This window comes from Arvicola amphibius, chromosome 2, assembly GCF_903992535.2.
Source record: "Arvicola amphibius chromosome 2, mArvAmp1.2, whole genome shotgun sequence".
NCBI classification, from domain to species: domain Eukaryota; kingdom Metazoa; phylum Chordata; class Mammalia; order Rodentia; family Cricetidae; genus Arvicola; species Arvicola amphibius.
In genome coordinates, this window is record NC_052048.2 from 187706237 (window position 1) to 187729613 (window position 23377).

General features: G+C 42.7%; 2 protein-coding genes and 1 pseudogene across 2 annotated transcripts; 2 read left to right on the forward strand and 1 right to left on the reverse strand.

Moving 5' to 3' along the window:
* The first annotated feature begins 713 nt into the window (after nt 1-713).
* On the forward strand, nt 714-1760 carry Tas2r3 (taste 2 receptor member 3). The gene is given in 2 exon segments (XM_038319409.1): nt 714-1659; nt 1661-1760. Coding segments are annotated over 2 exon segments (999 nt in total). The 5' UTR covers nt 714-760.
* Nucleotides 1761-3595: 1835 nt separating this feature from the next.
* Tas2r4 (taste 2 receptor member 4) lies at nt 3596-4489 on the forward strand. The gene has a single exon (XM_038317869.1). The coding sequence runs from the start codon at nt 3596-3598 to the stop codon at nt 4487-4489; it is 894 nt and encodes a 297-aa protein (XP_038173797.1).
* Nucleotides 4490-8017: 3528 nt separating this feature from the next.
* LOC119807405 lies at nt 8018-18024 on the reverse strand (annotated as a pseudogene).
* Between the last annotated feature and the right edge of the window lie 5353 nt (nt 18025-23377).

Sequence of the window (23377 nt, forward strand, 5' to 3'; positions counted from 1 at the left end):
TGGAGCTGCAGGCCGCTTCCCAGCTCCTGGCCGCCGGCTAGCTTTACCCAAAATAATTACACGGAAACTGTATACATTTAAAAACCGCCTGGCCCATTGGTACTAGCCTCTTATTGGCTAATTCTCATATCTTGCTTAACCCATATTTAGTAATCTGTGTAGCACCACGAGGTGGTCGCTTACCAGGAGAGATCTTAACCTGTGTCTGTCTTGGAGAGGAGAAGCATGGCGACTGCCTGAAGCGTCTGCCTTCTTTCTCCCAGAATTCTGTTCTGTCTACTCCGCCTACCTAATTTTCTGTCCTATTAAAGGGCCAAGGCAGTTTCTTTATTAACCAATGAAAGTAACACATAGACAGATGACTCTCCTCCATCAATAACCTTCCCAAACAATGCCACCAGCTGGGGACCTTGTTTTCAAACACATGAGCTGATCAGAGATGTTTTGCATTCAAATCACAATGCACACTCCCTCCGAAATTGAGCCTCAGTCCTCCATATTCTTTATGACTAAGATGCCTTCCTTGTCCATGTGACACCAGCTGCTATTTGCATTTTAACAAGGAACTGGTTTGTTAAGATCATAGAAATGACATTCTGCACGCCATCTGTGAAGAGGACCAGAGCAGATCCACAAAGCTGTAAGACAGACTAAATCATGCAGTGAAGTAACAGGAGGAGATCTCAGAAAAATAACTTGAAATTGACAAGGAGATGAGATACATGAACAGAACCAGGAGCAGGTTGACCTAAGTTCTGATATGTTGGGATTCACTGAAGGGGTGTTCCTGGTTCTGATTGTCACTGAGTTTATTCTTGGAAATCTGATGAATGGTTTCATTGGGTTGGTCAATGGCAGTCACTGGTTTAAAAGCAAGAAAATTTCTTTGTCTGATTTCATCATCACCAGCTTGGCCCTCTTCAGAATCATTCTGTTGTGGATCATCTTTATTGATGGCCTTATAATACTGTTCTCTTACCATATCCATGACTCAGGGATACTGATGCAACTTATTGATGTTTTGTGGACATTTACAAACCACTTCAGTCTTTGGCTCTTCTCCTGTCTTGGTGTTTTCTACTGCTTGAAAATAGCCAATTTCTCCCACCCCACATTCCTCTGGCTCAAATGGAGAGCTTCCAGGGTGGTTGTTAGGATGTTGTGGGGTGCACTGCTCTTATCCTGTGTCTGTACCATTTCTCTGATGAATGAATTTAAAATCTATTCTGTCCTCAGTGGAAGCAGAGGCACATCAAATATGACTGAATACTACAGACTGAAAACAAACGAATATGATCTGATGCATGTTCTTGTAAATCTGTGGAAGCTTCCTCCCTTAATTGTTTCCCTGGCTGCTTACTTTCTGCTCCTCTTTTCTCTGGGGAAGCACACACAGCAGATGCAGCAATACAGTATTGGTTCCAGAGATCAGAGTACTGAGGCTCACAAAAGAGCCATCAGAATTATCTTCTCCTTCCTTTTACTCTTCCTAGGTTACCTTCTTTGCTTTCTAATTTTGTCATTCAGTCGTTTCCTACCCGCAACTAAGATTGCCAGAATAATTGGTGTAGTAATTACAATGTTATACCTTGTTGGGGACTCACTTATTCTCATTCTGTGCAACAACAAGCTGAAGGAGACATTTGTGATGATGCTTTCACGTCTACGGTCACTTGAAGCCTGGATCTAAGACGCTCTACTTGTGTCATAGAATAGCAGAGGGCGTAGGTTGGAACCTGGGGTTCTTCAGCCTGGTTTAACACTATGACTCTCCCATTTATCAGTCCATGCCATCAATAGGAGAGGTGTTGCCTGCTTTGCCCCTGATTCTACCTGTCTTAGAGATAAAAGCCGTGCTTCCGAAGACCTCTCTCCACAGAATTGTTGGGACAGGTGCAACAGTCTTTGGGAAATGCTAATGTTAAGAACATTCACTCTGTAGACATGGAGATGCATTTTAAAAACCATTAACTTAAGCATAACCTGTCTGTATATTCGTTTTACCTTAAATTTTATGTTTATATAAATAAAGAACTGCTGTGGACTTGAGACAAAGAGCAAAAGCATTTGCTTTCCTATAGATATGGACTTGATTTCTGGTTCTCTCAATTTCCTATTTTTGTCCTTGGATGAATTATTTTTGTGCTATTCCCTTGCCCTATAATATGGATGATAACATCATGCACAGAGTAGTAGAAATTCTTGAGACAATGTTTGCCAACATTTTAGAACAATGTGTTCTGCAAAGTGCTGGATTAAGTGAAGGCTGTCATTATGTCTAACAATGAATTATGCAGCAACATCAATCCTTTTAAGATAGCACTTTCCACAAGCTTCGTGCGATACTGTAAACAATAGCATGAAAACCAAGACTCTTGGATTCCAGGTTCCGGTCCATTCCTGTGTTTCATTGACATTTTACTGAAGTTAATTCCAAATAATTTTTTTTTTTTTTGGTTTTTCGAGACAGGGTTTCTCTGCAGCTTTAGAGCCTGTCCTGGAGCTAGCTCTTGTAGACCAGGCTGGTCTCGAACTCAAAGAGATCCGCCTGCCTCTGCCTCCCGATTTTTTGTTTTTTTGACTGTGTAAAAGGACAAATGTTTTTGTCCTTCCTCTCCTTCCTCCTCTTCTCTCTTCTCCCTACGCTTGTTCCTTTCAAGATGCATATATGCTTTTAAAATTTATAGTATATGTATATATACTTTGATGTTTAATATTACTTAAAGAGAAGAATAAATATTTATTTATTGTCACTAAATCAGTGAGAATATTGTTCAGTATCATGAAAAATTCTTTAACTTTGTGAACATAATCAGGATACATGGCATTCCTAAATGTGAATTTCTAAGTTACATTGCTTAAACAGTTATCCTGGATTTTACATCAGAGTATGCCTATGGGGGCATATTGTAACTACATACACATAAGCATAGATCCAGATTTATGAAGGAAACATGAAAGAGCAGATCTTTTTCCTAGGTGAACCCCAGAACAGATTATGGCAAGTTTCCCTCTCTTTGCTTTGCCCCTCCCCTCAACTTGTCTTAAAAAAAAGTTTGTCTCAAGGAGGGGATGGCTCCTTGAACTTACTGTCTTAAATTCAGTAAATCACCTCAGATGTGAAGGGACAAAGAGTGGCAGTGGCATGGTCAGAATGCAGCTGGAGAAAATGGCTGCAGTTTCAACACACGTGGACACACACACTGGTTCAGACAGGCTGCGAGGGAGGGGAGGAATCCCACAATGTTCTGTGGTTTCTGTGAAGTAAAGCTGCTGAGAAACTTCAATAGTCTTGGGCCAGAACACTCTGGTCTGGGTCTTTCTGCTCTTGGAGGAACAGATTCCAGATTCCCTTAAGCGTGTCTGTAATTAGGCGTTTCTAAGAAAATAAGACAAGGAGTGAAGAAATAGTAATTTAATCCTTGAAAGATTTGCATCCCAGTAAAAGCAGCTGCCTCTTAGACCAGAAAGGGCTCATTTGCTGCGGTGAAAAATAAAAAAGGAGCCTCCTGCAGGCTGACCACTGTGCCTACCTACACCACATTTCAGTTTGTTCTCATCGGTACCACAAACACTGAGGCTTCAGTGAGTAAAGATGCTTTGGAAGCTGTACTTATTTATGTTTGCGGCCACGCTTATTTTTAATTTTGTAGGAATCACTGCAAATCTCTTTATTATAGTGGTCATTTATAAGACTTGGGTCAAAAGCCACAGAATCTCCTCTTCGGACAGGATTTTGTTGAGTTTGGCCATCACTAGATTCTTGACTCTGGGCTTATTTCTACTGAACATTTTCTACTTTACTGCAAATGCTCTAAGGTCAGTCTACTTTTCCATGTTTTATCTAATATGTTGGAAGTTTCTGGACTCCAACAGTCTCTGGCTAGTGACCTTGCTGAATAGTTTGTATTGCGTGAAAATTACTAATTTCCAACACCCAATGTTTATTCTGTTGAAACGGACAATCTCTGCGAAGACCACCGGGCTGCTGCTGGCCTGCCTTCTCATTTCTGCCGTCACCACTCTCTTGTATCTCATGCTCATACAGATGTCACATTTTCCTGAACACATAACGGGGAGAAATGACACATTATTTGACCTCAGCGAGGGCATCTTCAGCTTAGCAGCCTCTTTGATCTTGAGCTCGCTGTTACAGTTTGTGCTCAATGTGACTTTTGCTTCCTTGTTAATACATTCCCTGAGAAGACATATACAGAAGATGAAGAGAAACACTACCAGCTTTTGGAATCCCCAGGTGGAGGCTCACATGGGTGCCATGCGGCTGATGATCTGTTTTCTCCTGCTCTACATTCCGTATTCAGTTGCTGCCCTGCTCTATTTTCCTTACTATGCAAGGAAGAGTCTGAGAGTCCACACTGTTAGCATGATTATTACTGCGGCTTACCCTCTGGGACATTCTGTCCTCCTCATTATCACACATCATAAACTGAGAGCTAAAGCAAAGAAGATTTTCTGTTTCTACAAATAGTGGAGTTTCATTAGGAAAGCTTGACAGCATCTCTTCGTGGTTTAGTTGCAAGCGTTAGAAATTTCCCAGTGATCTAAGGATTTGATTTTGTGATTCTGTATCTGGCATCCTGACCCTGATGCTGAGGGCCTGTGTTTTAGTCAATACTGTATCTTTTGGCTAATATTTTGAAGTAAAGCACATTCCTTAAGGAATTGTATGAGACATTTGTGTATTTTATGTGGTCATTACATTCCTAGGCAATGGGAAATCGTCATACTGTTCCACTGGCTGCTGAAGTATAGGGGGGATGTGCCTGAATGAAGGCCACGTTGGGATGTACATGGTGAGCATAAATTAGATAATTTAACCAAGGATACCCGAACAAGATACCACTCGTAGCTAAGCTGTCACTGAGAGTTGATTGGCTTGAAGAGGTGGCACAAAAGGAAAAGAGGGAGGGGTCTCGGAGAACGAGAACGGTGAAAGGAAATTGGTGTGTGCATTTGTGGGGCACGACAGATAAAGGTCCTGATGTTTGTTGAGCTGTGACTATCGAGAAAGTCTACCACCGGGTTTCTAGGCTTGATCCAGAAAGGGTCCGAGTTGATTTAGCAGCTGATAGTAAATGATTCAATTAAAATGGTTGAAACTCCAAGAATCTATCCTAATTTCTAGAGATGTAGCCCTGGGGCAAAAGGAAGCTCTGTTCAGACAGTGAGAGTAACCCTCCCTGAGTGAGAATTCACAGAGCCCAGCAGTCACCTTCTATGCTACAGAGTTCAGTGGCAGGCCAAGAGCACTGAGCTCCTGACAGAGTGCTGGGCTGGGTGGGCTTTTCACGGATTTCTACACTGCTCAGTTGTCCAGGAGAATGCTTCTTGGGGGCTCTGATGATGGGTATTGACAAGTTATTAAGTGGGGACTGAGCAGTCATCATTTATGATATACAGTTAAAAATCAATTGCTTATGTAATATTTATACATCTCAAAAATAAACTTTCAAAATGTACAAATCGCCTGACTTTTCCTGTTCCTACCCACCCCAGTCTTCACTGTAATATTTAGTAAATATTACCCAACCAGTATTAGTGGTATAAAACCTGGAGGTATTAGTCAGGTTATAATGTTAATAGATTAAAAGAGATGCTGATAAGTGAAGTGATAAATGAAATCTGTGCCATAAGAACTCAAAATGAGTGGCAGCCCCTTTCATTAGTCCTTTCTCCTCTTTTTCTTAGTAATCAAACTATGAGCTGTCCAGAACTTATAATTTCTTTCTCTAAGCTGGTGCTGTGTGAAGAGAGGCAATGTGTGTAATTGCTAGGTGTGCTTCCAGATCAGGAATTGCCTTTCTTCTCATTTGCCTCTTCTGTTTGTCTGTTTGATTTTGTGTTTGCCCATAGGCTGGAAGGTTTGCCTATTCTAAACAAGGTGTCTGAGCAGAACACTTGGTGATGATGGAGTTATCTGTCTTGAATTGGTGGCATGGTTCATGACATGGGAGTGTTGCTATACCATCTCTGAAGTGTGTGCCTACATTCCAGAATGGATCATGAAAAACAAACATCTCTATTGTTTGTTTTTATTAAATCAGGGGTTTGTTTAGCTCTGCTAACTTGATGAAGTAACTTAAACTTTAGCATGCTTTTATACAATAACATATATCTTCATGTTTTATGATGAAATAGTATGTAATTACTTATAATAGTCTAATCAAAACACATTATTTGTTAAGCAAAACCAAAAGAACATATGTGCATTATATCAGTTTTTTAAAAATATGTACATCTGAAGAAAAGCCTAAAAGGAAACATATAAAGGCATATACATGCACACAGCGATTATTTTTATGCTGAAAATTGATTTCCTTTTTTATTGCTAGGCATGTTTTGCTATGGTGACCTGTGACTCTTTCTACCCCCACTTCTACAATGGTCTCTGAATCTTGGCAATGGGGTGTGATGTGGAGGTCCCGTTTGTGACTGGGTACTCTCTGAACTTTGGCCAGTCATAAATGTGTTAACCACGCCTACTTCACAAAGAAACTTCTCTGATGTGATCTGAGAGCTGTTCTACAGATAGAGATTTAGAAGGCAGTTTGATACAATGTCTGTTTAGCAAAATGATAGGAATAGGTTCATTCCAGGGGCCCCTGCCTCAACCATGGATTCTTGGCCAGGTTTGAAGTATTAGACATGTGCTTCCTACAGTGGAGTGGGCCTTACATCCTGTGAGAAAGTGGTTGACTACACCCATGACATTCCTGCCATTACTGCATTTATGGGCATAGCTTGCCACAGTGGTCATTATTACATTTCACAGGGTTCAGAGCTGGGTAAAAATGTTCATGATCCCCCACAATGCCAGAAGCCTTTATAGTACCTTCCAATACTAAAAGAATATTTTAGTTAGGGTTCCTATTGCTGTGAAGAGACACCATGACCATGGCAAGTCTTATAAAGGAAAACACTTAATTGGGGCTGGCTTACAGCTTCAGAGCTTTAGTCCGTTATCTTCATGATGGGAAATATGGTGGCATGCAGGCAGACATGGTGCTGGAGAAGGAGCTAAGAGTTCTACATCTGGATTCATAGACATCAGGAAGAGACAGTAAGTCACTGGGCCTGGCTTGAGCTTCTAAGACCCAAAGCCCACCGTTAGTGACATACTTCCTCCAATAAGGTCACACCTATTTCAACAAGGTCAATCCTCCCAATAGTGTCATTTCCTATGAGTCTATATAGGGCCATTTTTTTCAAACCACCAGAGAGCTACCCATCAGAAACGAAGATTTCTTGTGAGTCCACGTTGATTTCTCCATGTTCTATGACTAATATGTAGTGCCTGCAGCAATATAGTCTTACCATCAAGTTCTAGTGGTCAACCAAGAGCAATGGCAATGGTTTGTATTGTTTGGGGGCCTGTGGAATACCTCTGTCTAACCAACTGAGGAGATATATCTCACACTGGGCACTGGGTTTTTTATTTTCCAATATATGGTTTCTGGGATGGGCGTAATCTCTACATATTAAGTTGTTTTGACAAAGTTCTGCCAATTTGCCTCTTTGATTAGCCTGTTATCTTTATTTTTTTTCCACTTGGCGTTAGCTAGTCTGACTTTGTACTGACTGTTTTTTTTCCAACTAAAAACATCATTTTATATTTATAATATTAAAAAATAAGTCTTTGATATATAAAAACTGGCCAGAACGTTTTTTTACTTGTTACATAAGAATTGCCATCTTACATGCCCAGACTATTACCAGATCTTTGTCTCGGGATAGGAGTTAGGGTTAGGATCCTGAGTATGAATGACAGGAGGTACTGGGGCCTGGGAAAGCACTCTGTGCAATAGAATACTCCCAGCTTTGGTTTTGAAGCAGAAGTCTGCACAACAGGCTACAGATCTCCACGTACCTTTCATGATGTGACTTGTGATTCTCTTGATGTCTAACAAGACATTAAAGATTGGCCTCTCGTGTCCTCACCCCAGCAGCCAGTCCTGGCAGGTAAAATCCCAGAAGGCAGAGATGTAGACAGGCCCCATCACTTCTGCAGGGGACAGAGAATCCTCCCTAGGGTGGCCCGCCTTGAGTCCTTCAGTCTGAGAGAGGATCTTTCCCCAGTTCCCGTGCCCTTCAGTGTGGTTTTTGTGTTGGCACCTGAACCCCCAAAAGACTCAGGACACTTCTTGGAGGTCCTGGCGCTGCTGGCCCTCTTCAAGGTGCCACTGTCCTTTGAGGCAGAATCACGGAGCCACCTTTGACCCTAAGCTGCCGGTGGGAGACTGTCCTGGTGATGCCGGCGGCTCTGGACACAGGTGGAGCATCCGTTCACATGCACCAAGATGAAGAGGCCTCCATATTTCAAGCAAAGCTTGGGATGAGGGGAAAGGCTCGAGAGACATTTGGAGCCTGAGGTGCTTTGGGCTCTTCTTGGGGCTTTCAGGGTCTTGCGAGTTGGCTGACTTTGTTTTCTTTGGGTATCTGTCTGGAGATGTTTCTGACATCTAGGCTTTCTGAATAGGGCCCCGGGCTGTACCAAGGCCTTCCCTGACCACCCACTCATGCTGCCACTCGAGTGGGGCAGCCTGGGCTCTTCTGCCCCAGGCCCACTCATGTGAGGCCTTCTGGGTGAAATGTCAGAGCTCCTTCGTGATAGCAGTGTCTGTGCTGCTGGGTGTCTCCCGAGGGGTGGCCCTGGATGTCGGCTCCGGATGCTTCCAGGGCCCTGCTTCCCTGCTGGACTTGAAGATGAGTACCACCTTGCACATGCGCTCATTCTCAGAGGCGTTCAAAGTTCTCACAGGTTTGGGTGCTGCCCCTTGGCTGCGCCAGGCACTGACTGGCTTTGAGGCTCCCGGTGATGGCTCTTTGAGGGAATTTCTCTTTAGTGCTGTGGTATCTTTTCCTTCGCTGGGTCTGTCCTTCGAAAGGCCCCCCTGACAGCTGGACTCAGGAGCAGGTAGCTCCCCAGGGGAACTAGAAGCAGGGTTGGAGAAGATCTGGCTGTTGCCTGCCTTTCCAGTCCCAGAGAACACTGAGCCACTCCCTTCTCTCTCTTCCTCCAGCTCTTCTCCTGGTCTGGAGTTGGTTCCCTCTGAGTGTTGGGACTAATTGAGTCCTGACTTTCAGCTGCTCTTCCCTGCCAGCGCCTTCTAATTGAAGTTACTAAAAGCTGTGCTTTGCCTAGAGGATCAGAGGATGGGATTTTCACCTGTTGGCCATTGACTGCAGGGTATTAAAGCCTCCATGGTGCTATTAAAGAAGGGCTTTTGTACCAGCGATTGAAGGTCTGTGTGTTGGTCTGTCTCTGCGTGTGTTTCCTCAACCTCTAGCCCCTTGCCCGAAGCTGATGAACTGGTTTCTAACTCATAGAGCGCAGCGGAGGGAGGGGGTAATTAGGGGGGTGGGGGGGCGTGGTGCCGAGGCATCTGAGCAGTCAGGAGTCAGTGAGCAGTCTGTGCTGAGACCTATAGCAGAGGCCCAGGATCCCTACCTTCAGGGTCAATGACAACCAGAAACACAAGAGCTTCACTGCTGGGTTCATCAGAGACAGCCCTGTCATCCTTCCCAGCTGGGCTGAGACCCTCCTGGGGACCTGTGTCCTTGGGTGTGAGGCTGTCACCAAGCATCAAAGGATTGTGAGCTCTGATCCCCTGGAGAGAGCAGCTCTCATAGACAAAAGCCATTTAGAGTCAGTTGGAATGCTTCCTCCAGGCTCCTGGGACTCTGGAGGTCAAACTGGGCCAACCCTGTGACCCATTCATGTTCCCTAGATCCAATGGTAAGAGAGGAGGGCTTTGTGTGGGACCCAACTCCATAGGTTCACCATTCCTTTTCCAGAGAGTACTCGCCCTGCCTCTCCCCAGCAGTGGGAAAGGAATTGCTGGCTCAACCAGCCAGAGTGATGGAAGGAAGCTGATTCTGTCAAGCCAAGTGGGGGTGGGGGTGTGTGTGGGGGGTAGGGGTGGGGATGGGGGAGTGGAGAGGGCTTTCTCCTGCTTCTTGGAGGCCTGAAGTTAGGGTCGTGGTTCTGCTGTTCTCTGGGCTCTATCCAGGTGATGGTGGGTCTGCTCCTGGGTAAACTGAATTTGTTGGGGTCCTCTGGACTGCTGATGGCACTCTCCAAGAAGATGGCAGATCTTCTGTGCCCTTCTTAGCTAGCATCTCTACATCGTTCTCACTGCTGCTCCTGCCAAAGCCCCTGAGCTCCCCAGTTGTCCAGGAATGTCGCTTCTGTTCCAGCTCCTTCAGCCTCTGTAGCTATTTCCGCTCTTGTTTCTCCCGGCCATGGTTGTCCTTAACTGCTTTGTTGACTACAAATACAGAATACAGAAGTCTCTGAATATCTAGATGCATCTATCCAATTTCATCGTTTGTCTTCACAGGAAAAAAAATCTATAAGGCATGAGCCTTGCCCTGAAGCTCCGGTTTCCAGAGTCCCAGCTCCAGTTCCAGTTCCACAGAAAACTGGGGGAAGTCTTCCATCTGTTGAGCCAGCTCCTGGTCCTGCTGGCTGTTTTCCTGAGGCGATTTTGTTCTGACAAAGAGCGAGTGTAGCTCAGCCTCAGTGACATTCAGAGATAATCTCCAAGTCTCTGGAACATGCTGCAACTTCTCAGAAAGGTGTAGAAGGATGGCTTCTTGCTTCTGGGCTTCCTGAATGACAAAATGCAGAAGATTCATCCCAGGTTTGTTTGCTCTTGTGTCCACCAATTTGAGCAAAGAAGACAGTTTAAATCCTACAGCATTGCTAGCATACCTCCGGCACTCATGCTTTTCCCAGCCTGGAGCACCAAGTGTAATACTGAATGTAGCTCCTCACTCGACAGCAGCTCTTTTGTAGTAGATTTTAGCATTGTTATGTCTTTGTACAAAGAAGAGCAAGATGGCAAGAATTCCTTTCTTAGCACCATGGCTTCAGACCGAACCGAATAGTTTGGCTCCTGAATCCAGCCGTACAGAAAGGAATCTGCCAGAGAAAACTTGGACACATCGCCATTAAATGTCTTTAACTTCTTTACCTCCGCTGACTTTGGCAGAAGCTTAAGGATTTCTCGAAGCGTCTCTGACCCGTAATGTTCACTCTTTCCTTGGTGGGTATCTTGTACGATGGACTGAGGAGACCTTGTAAAGATGAGGAGCTGTATTTGCTGGTGTGCCACCAGGGATACAAACTGATGTGGGAGTGTTTTCTATCTATCTGTTGCTTTCATTGGTTAATTAATAAAGAAAACTGCTTGGCCTGATAGGTTAGAACATAGGTAGGCGGAGTAGACAGAACAGAATTGTGGGAGAAAGAAAGCAGAGTCAGGCAGTCGCCATGCCTCTTTTCTCTGAGTCGGATGCAGGTTAAGCGCTCTCCTGGTAAGCCACCACCTCGTGGTGCTACACAGATTACTAAATATGGGTTAGTCAAGATGTGATAATTAGCCAATAAGAGGCTGAAACTAATGGGCCAAACAGTGTTTAAATGAATACAGTTTCCGTGTAATTATTTCGGGTTTAAAGCTAGCCCGGTGGTGGGACGCAGCCCTGACGCTCCATCTACAACAAGCCTATGGAAATTCTGTACTGACTGTTTTTGCTGCTTGGAATAAGTCTTGAGAATTTAGTAAGCACTTGTCTATAGTCCTCACTGGAGGTCTTTTTTTTTTTTTGTTTGTTTGTTTGCTTTTCTTTTTCATTGCTAAAGGCTTGAGAATTTTCTAGTTTCAACATTTACTCTCTATTTAATATCTACCATTAACTGGAGTTGAGTAGATGTCTTAGTGTCTAAGAGTACTTCCTGTTTTTACTGAGTACCCAAGCTTGGTTTCTAACACCCGTGTCAGGTGGCTCACAACCGCATGTAACTCCAGTTCCATGGGATCCAATGCCTACTTCTGGCTTCCACAGAGACTGCTTTCATTGTGCACAAACCCACTCTTGAACAACAACATAAGCACATATTTTTTTTTAAAAAAGAAAATACGAACCAGAGGTTTAAAAATGTTTTGTTTTGTCTTTTAAAATAAATGATGTACAGATTCTTATCTTAGCTTCATTTATTGTCGCTGCGATCATGAATGTTTCCTCAAAAGCATGTTGAGGAAAAGGGGAGTTCATTTAGCTCGAAGTTAAAGGTACAGTCCATCATGGTGGGGAGGTCAAGGCAGGAGGATCGAAGCATCTGGGTCACATTACAAAACACAGTCAAAATTAAAAACAAAGCAGAAGAATGCATGCATGCTGCTGTTTACCCAACCCATTTCCTCTACATACATAGTCTAGAATTCCCACCAGGGCCTACAGTGGGCAGGAAAATCAAGATTAATTCCCCCCAGGAAGGCTCGCAGTTTTATCTCTCAGGAGATTCTGCATCATGTCAAGTAGAAAATGACACTTAACACGACTCTCTAGTATAACTACTTAACATCCTGCATCTCCTTTTATCGTCTGCCTAGTACAGGAAAACAAGTTTCTTCATATCACTGAAGCTTGGGTTTCCTCATTAATGAATGACTTTGAAGTTTTTTTCCTAATAGAATGGATCATTTGGGAAGAAACATTAGTATTTTAAATCATGAATAAAAGGTAACTTCTTAATGTTATTAAATTTGTCATTAGATAATTTCACACATATAAACAACGCATATTGATCACTTCCACCTTTTATTCTCTCCCATCTCCCTACCATTCCCATCAAACCTCCTCTTTCCCACAGTCTCTTATGTTCATGTCTATTCATTTTGTTTTCTTAGCCAGTGACTATACGCAGGGCCATCTGTTTAACCATGGGTCTGGAGACATGCATTAGAACCTTGGTGAGCTCAGCAATGGAAATACAACTAAAGACCATAACTACCCTTTCCCAGAGTCTATGAATAGCCAGTAGTTCAGCTAAAAAAGGGAAATACCTCCTGAGTTTCTTCCCTTTCCATGACTGATTGACAAAGCCAGGCTCATGTGATACCGAGGGCAAGTGAACACAAACGTGAGTTGATGAACACAACAAAAGTTGTATTGACTTTAGAGAGGGCAGCCCATGTACAGTTTTATCCCATAAGAGGAAAAATGTGAGAAGAGACTGCATGAGAATTTGCCTGACTTGCAAATCAGCAGGGGTGTGATCTGTGTTAATGAGTGTAAGGAAAGAGGAGAAGAAGCGGAGCTAATTGAGAGAATATGCAATAGAAAGAGGGGCACGGCCTGTATACCCTTCCTCAAATGTACAGAACTAAAGCTACGAGGTCAGTAATACCTCACAACAGCTTGAGTGTTCACAGTGGTTGCTGTGGGGGTGCGTGGGATCTTGGAAAGAGAAGTGGCTCTAAGTGTCCCATGAGTTTCATGAGGAAGTGCTCAGAAGCACTGAGCAAATGACTGAGGGTGTGCACAGACTGTTTACAAACCACGCACGGAATCAGAGGTGTATCCCGGCGGTGAGTGATGACAGTTCCAGCTTACTTTCACAGAAACACTGAGACACTTTGTTCTTGGCAAAACGACTATGACAACTTTTATATTCTACTCTAAGTAGACCAAAGACCACAACATAAAAACAGGTGTGCTGAATTTGATAAGGAGAAATGGGGACTAGCCTTGAAATCATTAACACAGGAGAAGAGAAGGATGTTAGCACAGACCTGAAGATCAACAATTACTAAATACAACCTCATGAAATGGACAAGTTTCTGCAAGGCAAAGGACACTTTATTCAGACAAAGAGGCTGCCTATGTAATGGGAAACATTTTTTTTTTACTAACCACACATCTAATAAAGGGCTAATATCAAAAATTATAAAGAACTAAAAATATTGATATCAAAAAGTAAAATAATCCAGTTTAAAATGGAGTATAGACCTAAATAGGATTCTCAAAAGAAAAAAGAAATCTTTTGCTTTTCAAATGGTCAAGAAACAAAGAAATGTTTAATATCCTTAGCCATTAGGGAAATGCAAATCAAAACTATTTTGGAATTTCATCTTATAACCACCAGAATGACTAAGATCAATAAACAAATGACAGCTCATGCTGGTGAGGATGTGGAGTAAGAGGAACAGTCATCTATTGCTGCTGGGAATGCACACTTGTACAGCCACTATAGAAATCAGTGTGGTAGTTCCTTAGGAAGATGGCAATTGATCCATCTCAAGATTCAATCATAAGACTCTTGGGTATATACCCAAAGGATGCTTTATCCTACCACAGAGACACTTGTTCAACCAACATTGCTGCACTATTCATAATAGGCAGAAGTTGGGAACAACCTGGATATCTCTCAAAAATAGATAAAGAAAATGTAGTACATTTACACAATGGAGGGGGGTGAGGAAGGGAATATGGGGAGGGACAGCTAAAATTAAGGCTTATTTGAGAGGTAGTATGGAAACCTAATACAGTAGAGGTTTTCTAAAATATATATGTATATTATGGTGATTGATATAAATGAAATTGCCAAATAATGAGAGAGACAGAGCCCCAACTGGCCATCTCTCGTTACCAAACAAGACTTTCAGTACTGGAATTGGATTACATCTAATTGAGTAGTTGGCCAAAGGAGTCCCATGGGAATTCCTCCAAATCCCAGACAGTGTCCAAGACTATAGGTTACTTTCCCCAAACTGACTACAAGGTCCCATTTCTGAAGACAATACCCACACAACATGGAGAAGTAGACATGGTGCCTACATAGAATCTTTGCCCCTAGGTTCTAGTGTTTTTGCACAGGAAAATACTCTACATTCTACCAAAGGAAAAGCATAAGCACCAAACCATCATGAACCCTCTGATCTACAATTCCTCTCTGATTATATGCTAGTGCAATGGTGGCACTAGTTTGTGGAAGTAAACAAACATTATCTGTTTTGACTTAAGGCCCATTCCAAAAGATGAAACTCATACCTGACTCTGTTGGAATGATTAAGAACCAGAGACTAGAGAGTCCATGGAGACACACACATACACACACACACATATAGTATTTGGTTTTCCAAATATATATATATATATATATATATATATATATATATATATATATAATATAGCAATAAAACGAATCCTAATGACATTCTGCTATACTCATAGATCAGTGCCTTGTTCAATCATTATCAGAGAAGCTTCCTTCTGCAGCAGATGGGAACAAATACAGAAACCCACAGCCAGACAGTATGCAGAGACTGAGAAACCTTGGAACACCCAGACTTATGGTATGTCTTCATCAAATCTCTCCCCTCAGGACTTTAGGAACCCCGAGGAAGAAGAGGATGAAATACAAGGTCACCCTCATATGTAAAAGAAATACTTCTGAAGCTTAAATCACACATTAAACCCCACACACTAATAGTGGGAGACTTCAACACTCCACTTTCACCACAGGATAGGTCTGTCAGCCAGAAACTTAACAGAGAAATAAGGGAACTAACAGATGTTATGACTCCAAAGGACTTAACAGGCCTCTATAGAACATCCTGTCCAAACATAAAAGAATATACCTTCTTCTCAGCACCTCATGAAACATTCTCAAAAATTGACCACATACTTAGTGACAAAGCAAACCTCAATAGATACAAAAAATTGAAATAATTCCATGTATCTTAACAGATCACCATGAGTTAAAGTTAGAATTCAACAGCAACACTAATTTTAGAAAGCCCACAAACACAAGGAAATTAAATAATGCTCACCTGAAATCCAATGGGTCAAGAAAGAAATAAACAAAGAATTTAAAGATTTCCTAAAATTCAATGAAAATGATCGCACACATACCCAAATTTATGGGTCACAATGAAAGCAGAGTTAAGAGGAAAGTTCATAGCATTAAATTCTTACATCAAGAAGCTACAAAAATACCACACTAGCAAGTTAACAGAACACCTGAAAACTCCAGAACAAAAAGAAGCAAACTCACCCAGGAGGACTAGATGAAAGAAATAATCAAATTGTGAGCTGAAATCAACAAAATAGAAACAAAGAAAGCAATACAAAGAATCAATGAGACAAAGAGTTGGTTCTTCGAGAAAATCAACAAAATAGACAAACCTTTATCCAAACTAACCAAAAGGCAAAGAGAGAATATCCAAATTAACAAAATCAGAAATGAAAAGGGGGACATAACAGACATGGAAGAAATCCAGAGAATCATCAGGTCATACTTTGAAAAGCTGTACTGTAACATGAAGGGGACCAGGCCTGCTTGTTGGGGTTTCTGTCCCTCCCGGTACCCCACAGCAGGCAAGCCCCAAAGAAATAACACAGAGATCTCTATAAGTTATAAAGCTGATTGGCCCATTAGCTCTAGCCTCTTACTGGCTAACTTTTACATCTTGATTAATCCATTTTTCTGATCTATGTTAGCCATGTGGCTCAGTACCTTTTTTCAGTGGTGCAGATCACATCCTGCTGCTTCGGTGATCTGGGCAGGAGTGGGAGGAATCAACTTCCTCTTTCCCAGAATTCAGTTCTTATTGTATCATTTCTATTTCCTGTTTGGTTTTCCCACCTTTACCTCCTGCCTGGCCAATCAGCGTTTATTTAAAACACGATTGACAGAATATAGACAATTCTCCAGCACCACTGTACTCCAGAAAATTGGACAACTTAAAGCAAATGGACATTTTTCTGGATAAATATCATTTACCAAAATTAAATCAAGATCAGATAAGCAAATCAAAGAGACTTATAAGCACAAAGGAAATACAAAAAGTTATCAAAAGTCTCCCAACCAAAAATAGCCCAGGACCAAATAGTTTCAGCACAGAATTCTACAAGATTTTCAAAGAAGAACCCCACTACTCTTCAAATTGTTCTATGCAATAGAATCAGAAGGAACATTGCTAAACTCTTTTTATATGGTTACAGTTACCCTGATACCCAAACCACACAAAGGCACTACTACAGATGAGAATTGCATATCAATCTCACTCATGAACATTGATGCAAAAATACTCAATAAGGCAGACCAAATCCAAGAACATATCTGAAAAATCATTTACCATGACCAAGTAGGCTTCATCTCAGAGATGCAGGGATGGTTCAACCTATGAAAATCCATCAATGTAATCCACTGCATAAACAAACTGAAAGAAAAAAATGATCATCTTATTCATTTTATTAGATGCTGAAAAAGGCTTCAACAAAGTTCAACACCCTTTCATGATAAAAGTCTTGGAGAGAACAGAGATACAAGGAACATATAAACATAATAAAGGCAATATACAGCAAGCCAATAGCCAACATCAAACTAAATGGAGAGAAACTCAAAGCGATCCCACTTAAATTAGGAACATGACAAGGTTGTCCACTCTCTCCATATCTATTCAATATAGTACTTGAGTTCTAGATAGAGCAATAAGACAACAAAAGGAGATCAAGGGGACAGAAATCAAAAAAGAAGTCAAACTCTCACTATTTGCTGACAGTATAATAGTATAAATAAATGGCCCCAAATATTTTACCACAGAACTCTTACAACTCATAAACACCTTCAGTAATGTAGCAGGATACAAGATTAACTAAAAAAAAATCAGTAGCCCTCCTTTATACAGATGATAACATGCAGGATCGCTCCTTTGAGCTCTGAAGCTTCTTAACTGCTCAACACAATTTCAGGGTTTCAGCTGTGGCTTACACTGTTGGTAGGTGAATGATCAAACTGATCTCTGGGGACATACAGTCATGAATTTTTAGGTAGAATCTCTCATTTTGGCAGCTTTACATTTAAACTTTATTTAACTTAAAACATTTTAATTAAATACTAGATAAATATTAGATGTGTTTTTAGGAACTTCTGGAATTTGATGTAAACTGTTATCTTCCGTTTATTTTAGCCTCTTGAGCTGTACAAGGTCATTCATTGGCTTAATGCTTTATTTGGCTGTGCAGCCATTCCCTGCCGTCTCCAGAGCGTTAGAAACCCTTTACCTGTGAAGCTGTAGGTCTCCCAAGGCTTCCAGCAGCACCACCGTTCTTTCTGCCACTCTGCCTGGCTATTTTAGGTATGTCATGTCTTTGGAGTTTCTGTTTTTGTGTCTGATGCATTGTTTTATGAGAGCCTAACAGTTCATGCATGCTGGTAGCATTCCCATAATTTGCTGTTCTCCCTCCCTCTTTCCCTCTTCCTCCCTCCTTCCTTCCCTCCTGCTCTCCCACCCTTCCTTCCAAACTTCCCCATTTCCTTCCTTTTTAAGATAGAGTTTCTGTGTGTAGCCCTGACTGTCCTGGAACTTACTCTGTGGACCAGGCGGGCCTCATCTCACAGAGATCTGCTTGCCTCTGCGTCCTGAGTGCTGGGACTAAAGTCCTGCATCACCACTGCCTGACTGCTTCCTTTTTCTTTTTAAAGCCACAGTCTTGCTGAGTAGCCCATGCTAGCCTCTAATTTGTCCTCCTGCCTTAGCTGGGGTTACAGGTGTTCATGTTATCAGTATGATTTGCCTCCTTTGTTTATATCTCATGGTTTGTGATATGTGTACAGGTGTGTGGAGGAGAGTGCATGCCTGTGTGTGCGCACAGGCCAAAGGAAGGAGCAGCAGTTCATTGGGTTTCTTGCTCTATCACTGTTTGCCTTGTTCCCTTGAACCCAGGGCTAGGCAAAAGGCCAGAAAACCCCAGCAATCCTTCTGCCTCCACCCTCTGTAGGAGAAAATGTAGGCATGACCTGGTGGCTAGTCAACATGGCATACTGCGCTTCTAAATAAGAAGCAGGGCACACTATCTTCTTGAAGTCAGAACACTGAATTCTGAAGTAGCGCGAGTATCCTGTAGCTGGCCTGTGGGCGAGTCTGCCCAGTCATCTCTAATGAGCTTCCTTGCATAGAGACCCTGGTGGTGTGATTGTATCCCATTGTGTTCATAGAGCATGTTCGCCCGTCCCTAGAAACTTCAGTTGCTTTTCCTTCCAAGCTGCGCTCGTGGCTGGACCATGTCTTTTTTGAGTCTTTGTTTTCAGACAAATATGTGCATATGTGCTCCACGGCAAGTTTGGGGGATGATAGCACCCCCTCTTTTTGTAGGATTCACACCTGCTCTTTTCCATATGTGTACTTGTGTGGGCTTGTGCGTGGGAGGATAGGTGAGAGTGGAGGCCAGAGGTGTAGGGTTTCCCTGGAGCTGGGTTAGTAGGTGGGTTGCCATTCAACGTGGGTGCTGGGAATTTAGCTTGATTCCTCTAGAAGAGCAGAATGTATTCACAGGGCCATCTCGCCAGCCCCTAGAAACACCGGTTTTGTTTTTATATAGGTGTCTTCTACTAAGTTCAGTTACTTACATATTAATAAGCATAGCCAAAATTCCATGTTTTAATGTGGAAGCAGTTTCACAGGGTTTGCACAATTTTACAGAACAAAGAAAGTCATAAGTCAAGGCAACAAAATACATTTGTGGGCACACCAGGGAAGCTGGTACGTTGAGATTTGGGGAGTGTTATTCTATAGGCTCAAGAAGTGATCTTAGAGCTTCTTAGAGCTCTCGGTTTGCAGAAGCTAATGTTCTGCTAAGTTAATAGTTTCAAGAAGATTTTTATTTATTATCATGAGGTGCTAGTTCTGATACAGTGGCAGCAGGGTGGTGGTGGCACACACCTTTAATCCGAGCATTCAGGAAGCAGAGGAAGGTGGATCTCCAGAGTTCCAGGACAGCCTGGTCTACAGAGTGAATTCCAGGGCAGCCAAGGATAGACAAACAAACCCTGTGTGTTTTGAAAAGCCAAAGAAAAGAGGGAAGGAAGACAAGAAGAAACTCAGATACTGAGCACGGCAAGGAGCTAGAACTAGCATAAGATAAAGTAATTAGCCTCTGAACCTATCAAATTCAAACCTTTTCACAGTATTGAAATTCTACCTGGTCCATCTGTCTCTGCAGACATAATACAGAGCTTCTTGTTTTCCACAGCCAGACAGCTTCTTTTCAGACATTTTTATTCACACAAACTGTGTTGCAAGGACGGCCGCTTGTTCTTCCTGGCTGCCTGGCTATCTTACACCTAAAATAATCACACAGAAACTGTATTAATTAAATAACTGCGTGGCCCATTAGCTCTAGTTTCTTGTTGGCTAATTCTTACATATTAATTTAATCCATCTCCATTAATCTGTGTATCACCACATGGCAGTGGCGTACTGGAAAAGTTTTGGCATGTCTGACTCTGGTGGCTCCATGGCTTCTCTCTGACTCCACCCTTCTTCCTTCCAGCATTTAGCCTAGCTTTACCTGCCTACCTAAGTTCTGCTTTCCTATAGGTCCAAAGCAGTTTCTTTATTTATTAATGGTAATCACAGCACACCACATCATAAGTATTTCTTCATAATACAAAGTAAATTAAACCAGGTATGGCAAAGTACACCCAGAATACCAGCACACAGGAGGTAGAGGCAGGAGGATTCCTGTGAGTTCAGTGCCAGTTTTGGATATATAGCAAGTACTTTTGATAGCCACATGCTGCAAACACATACACACATAGGAACTCACATACACATACACATAGGAACACACACACATACACATAGGAACAACCACACATACACAAAGGAAGATATACACATGCACATAGGAACATATACACATGCACATAGGAACACACATACACATAGGAACACACACACATACACATAGGAACAACCACACATACACAAAGGAAGATATACACATGCACATAGGAACATATACACATGCACATAGGAACACACATACACATAGGAACACACACACATACACATAGGAACAACCACACATACACATAGGAACAACCACACATACACATAGGAACATATACACATGCACATAGGAACGTACACACATACACATAGGAACACACACAAATAGGAACAAACACACATACACATAGGAACATATACACATGCACATAGGAACACACACATCAGAAGACACACACACCCAAAGTGTACTAAAAATAATAATTAGGGGAATTTTGAAGGCAATGCCAGGCATGGACTCATGCCTGCAGTTCAAGAAGCTGGGAGACAAAGGCAGAAGGATCAAAAGTTCCAGACTATTTTTGTCTACATAGTAAATTTGAGACCAGCCTGGGCTACATAAAACCCTGCACCTTCCCATTTTGTGGGGAGCAGAGTAGGTGTTGATCTTTTCCCCTGACTGAGAGTTGCAACAAGGAGTCTATCTTCTACCTTCCGAGTTTTTGGACATAAGCTTCTTTTCCTCCCCTGTAAGCTGTAAAAAACCAGCTATTTCATCACCATGTGAATATTTATCCCATCTACCTGTGCTATCTATTATCTCATAAAACCTCTTGAAGCACTTAAATGCTCATCTATCCTGGTAACTATCTTCCATACTTGCTATGTTGCATCCAATGCCCTGCAAAAAGGACCAAAAACATGTCATGTGTATCATGAGCTACTGTTGTCTGAGGTTTCTGTCCTGCCCAGTTTCTGTAGTCGTTAAGTCCCAAAGAAATCACACAGAGGTCTACATTAACTATAAATTGATTGGTCCATTAGCTCAGGCTTCTTATTAACTCTTATAACTTATATTAGCCCATTATTCTTGTATATGTTAGCCATGTGGCTCAGTACCTTTTTTTGGTGAGGCAGTAATATCTTGCTTCCTCTGAGGCTGGGTCACAACTGCAGAATCTGTTCCTTCTTTCCAGAATTCTCATCGCCCTGCCTCTACTTCCTGCCTGGTCACCTTACCTATACTTCTTGCCTGGCTACTGGCCAATCAGCATTTTATTAAAATACAATTGACAGGGTACAGACCATTGTCCCACAACAAGGTACAGTCCATTTCATTACAGCATCCCAGTGTCAGGGAGGGCTAGCATCCTTTAGGTGACCATCTATATGAGTTTTAGATAAAGGAATTGAATACGTGAAGTGTGGAGACCATGTCTGTAGTAGTCAGAATACTTAGAGAACTCTAGCATCCTAGTGCAAAGGGTATTGGGGCAGACCGTAGGTTCATACCCGTGTCCCTAGCAAAGGTCAGCACAGAGTTGCTGAGTCTGTCCACCTTGTTACTATGGTACTTGTTACCTTGTTACTGTTACCTGGTTACTATGTTCTTAAAGTCAAAGTGTCCTGCTCAGGTTTGATAGGAAGAGTCTCATGTGTCTGAATGCCTGGGTTTTAGCAGGAGGTGCAGTTTGGGGAAATCATAAAAGCCCAGGGAATCAGGAGGAATTGGGTGACTGGATTTGGTAGCAGGGGTCTACCAAAGTCATGTACCCACTGCTTCAGACCTGTCTTCCCAAGTTCCTAGCTCCTCATCTGCCATCCCTCTCTGTCCTCTGAGAGCCTGAGAGGAGGGTCACTGTAGGGTAAAAGGGACAACTGGAACAGGAAACCAACCAATCACTGAGCACCCTGACTCTAAACTCAGAGTCAGAGAAAGAAACACATCCTGTATTTGAGGCCTGAACCAGGGAGAGAGACATCTTTATCCCTGAACTCAGAATTAAAGACATGTGCCTTGGCTCTGAAACTAGTGTCAAAGAAACACACTTTGTCCCTAGAAATATGCCCTGGTCCTATGATTAGAGTCAAAAAGCTAAAAAGGACCATTGAAAGAAACACAGGTTGGCCATGAAGTCAGGGCCATCTCTGCCCCTGACCAGCTAAACTGACCAATTCCTGAGTAGGGAAAAAATAACCAATCCCCCTTCTCCCTGGGAAATCTCCGCCCCTAAGAAGCCCTATATAAGCCTTTCCACCCCTTCAGCAGAACTCAGCTGCAGTTAGGTGGCAGAGGCAGCCACTTTCCTGGACTACTTCCCAAATCTCTTTCTCAAAAGAGTCTTGGGTGACGACCTTCATGCAGGTGCAGAGCAGAAGAACCTGGTTGAGACATACCTTAGGGGACCTGGCAGAAAAACCTTGCTGAGATGCTTCCTCGCTCCCTCTGGGGCCTCAGCAAGGCGGAGCAGAACAGAAGAACCTTGCTAGATGCTCCTTAAGGGGACTGAGCAAGGCCAGAGGAGGAAAAGTAACAACTTTTCACCAGAGCCAGAGATTGCTACATTTCTGCAGGGGGGCTTCCCTTTAGCATAGAGTTAGCAGAAGGAACATCTTGGGCGGAGAGAAGAAGCAGATAGCTCTGCTAGAATGCTCCCATAAGGGAACAGAGCAGAACTCAGCTGTAGCGGCTCTCCAGGAGAAGAGCAGGATCCCTATATTCTGAGACCATTCCCCACCATTCCCCAGCTTCAGGCAGCCTGGCTTCTTTCAGGTAGTCAGGACACCTTTCCTCCAGGGCTGAGCTGTGCCATTGCAGCTCCAGCCTCTAGAGCTGTACCATTTCGGCCCTACCCCACCCCCCAGCTGTCTTATTGCGGCTCTTCCCCTCCAGAGCTGTCCTATTGCGGCTCTAAGTATATCCTGGTTTCCCGATAAGTCAGGATATCACAACACCACTACTGTACCACATTCCCCTACCATCTGCCCTT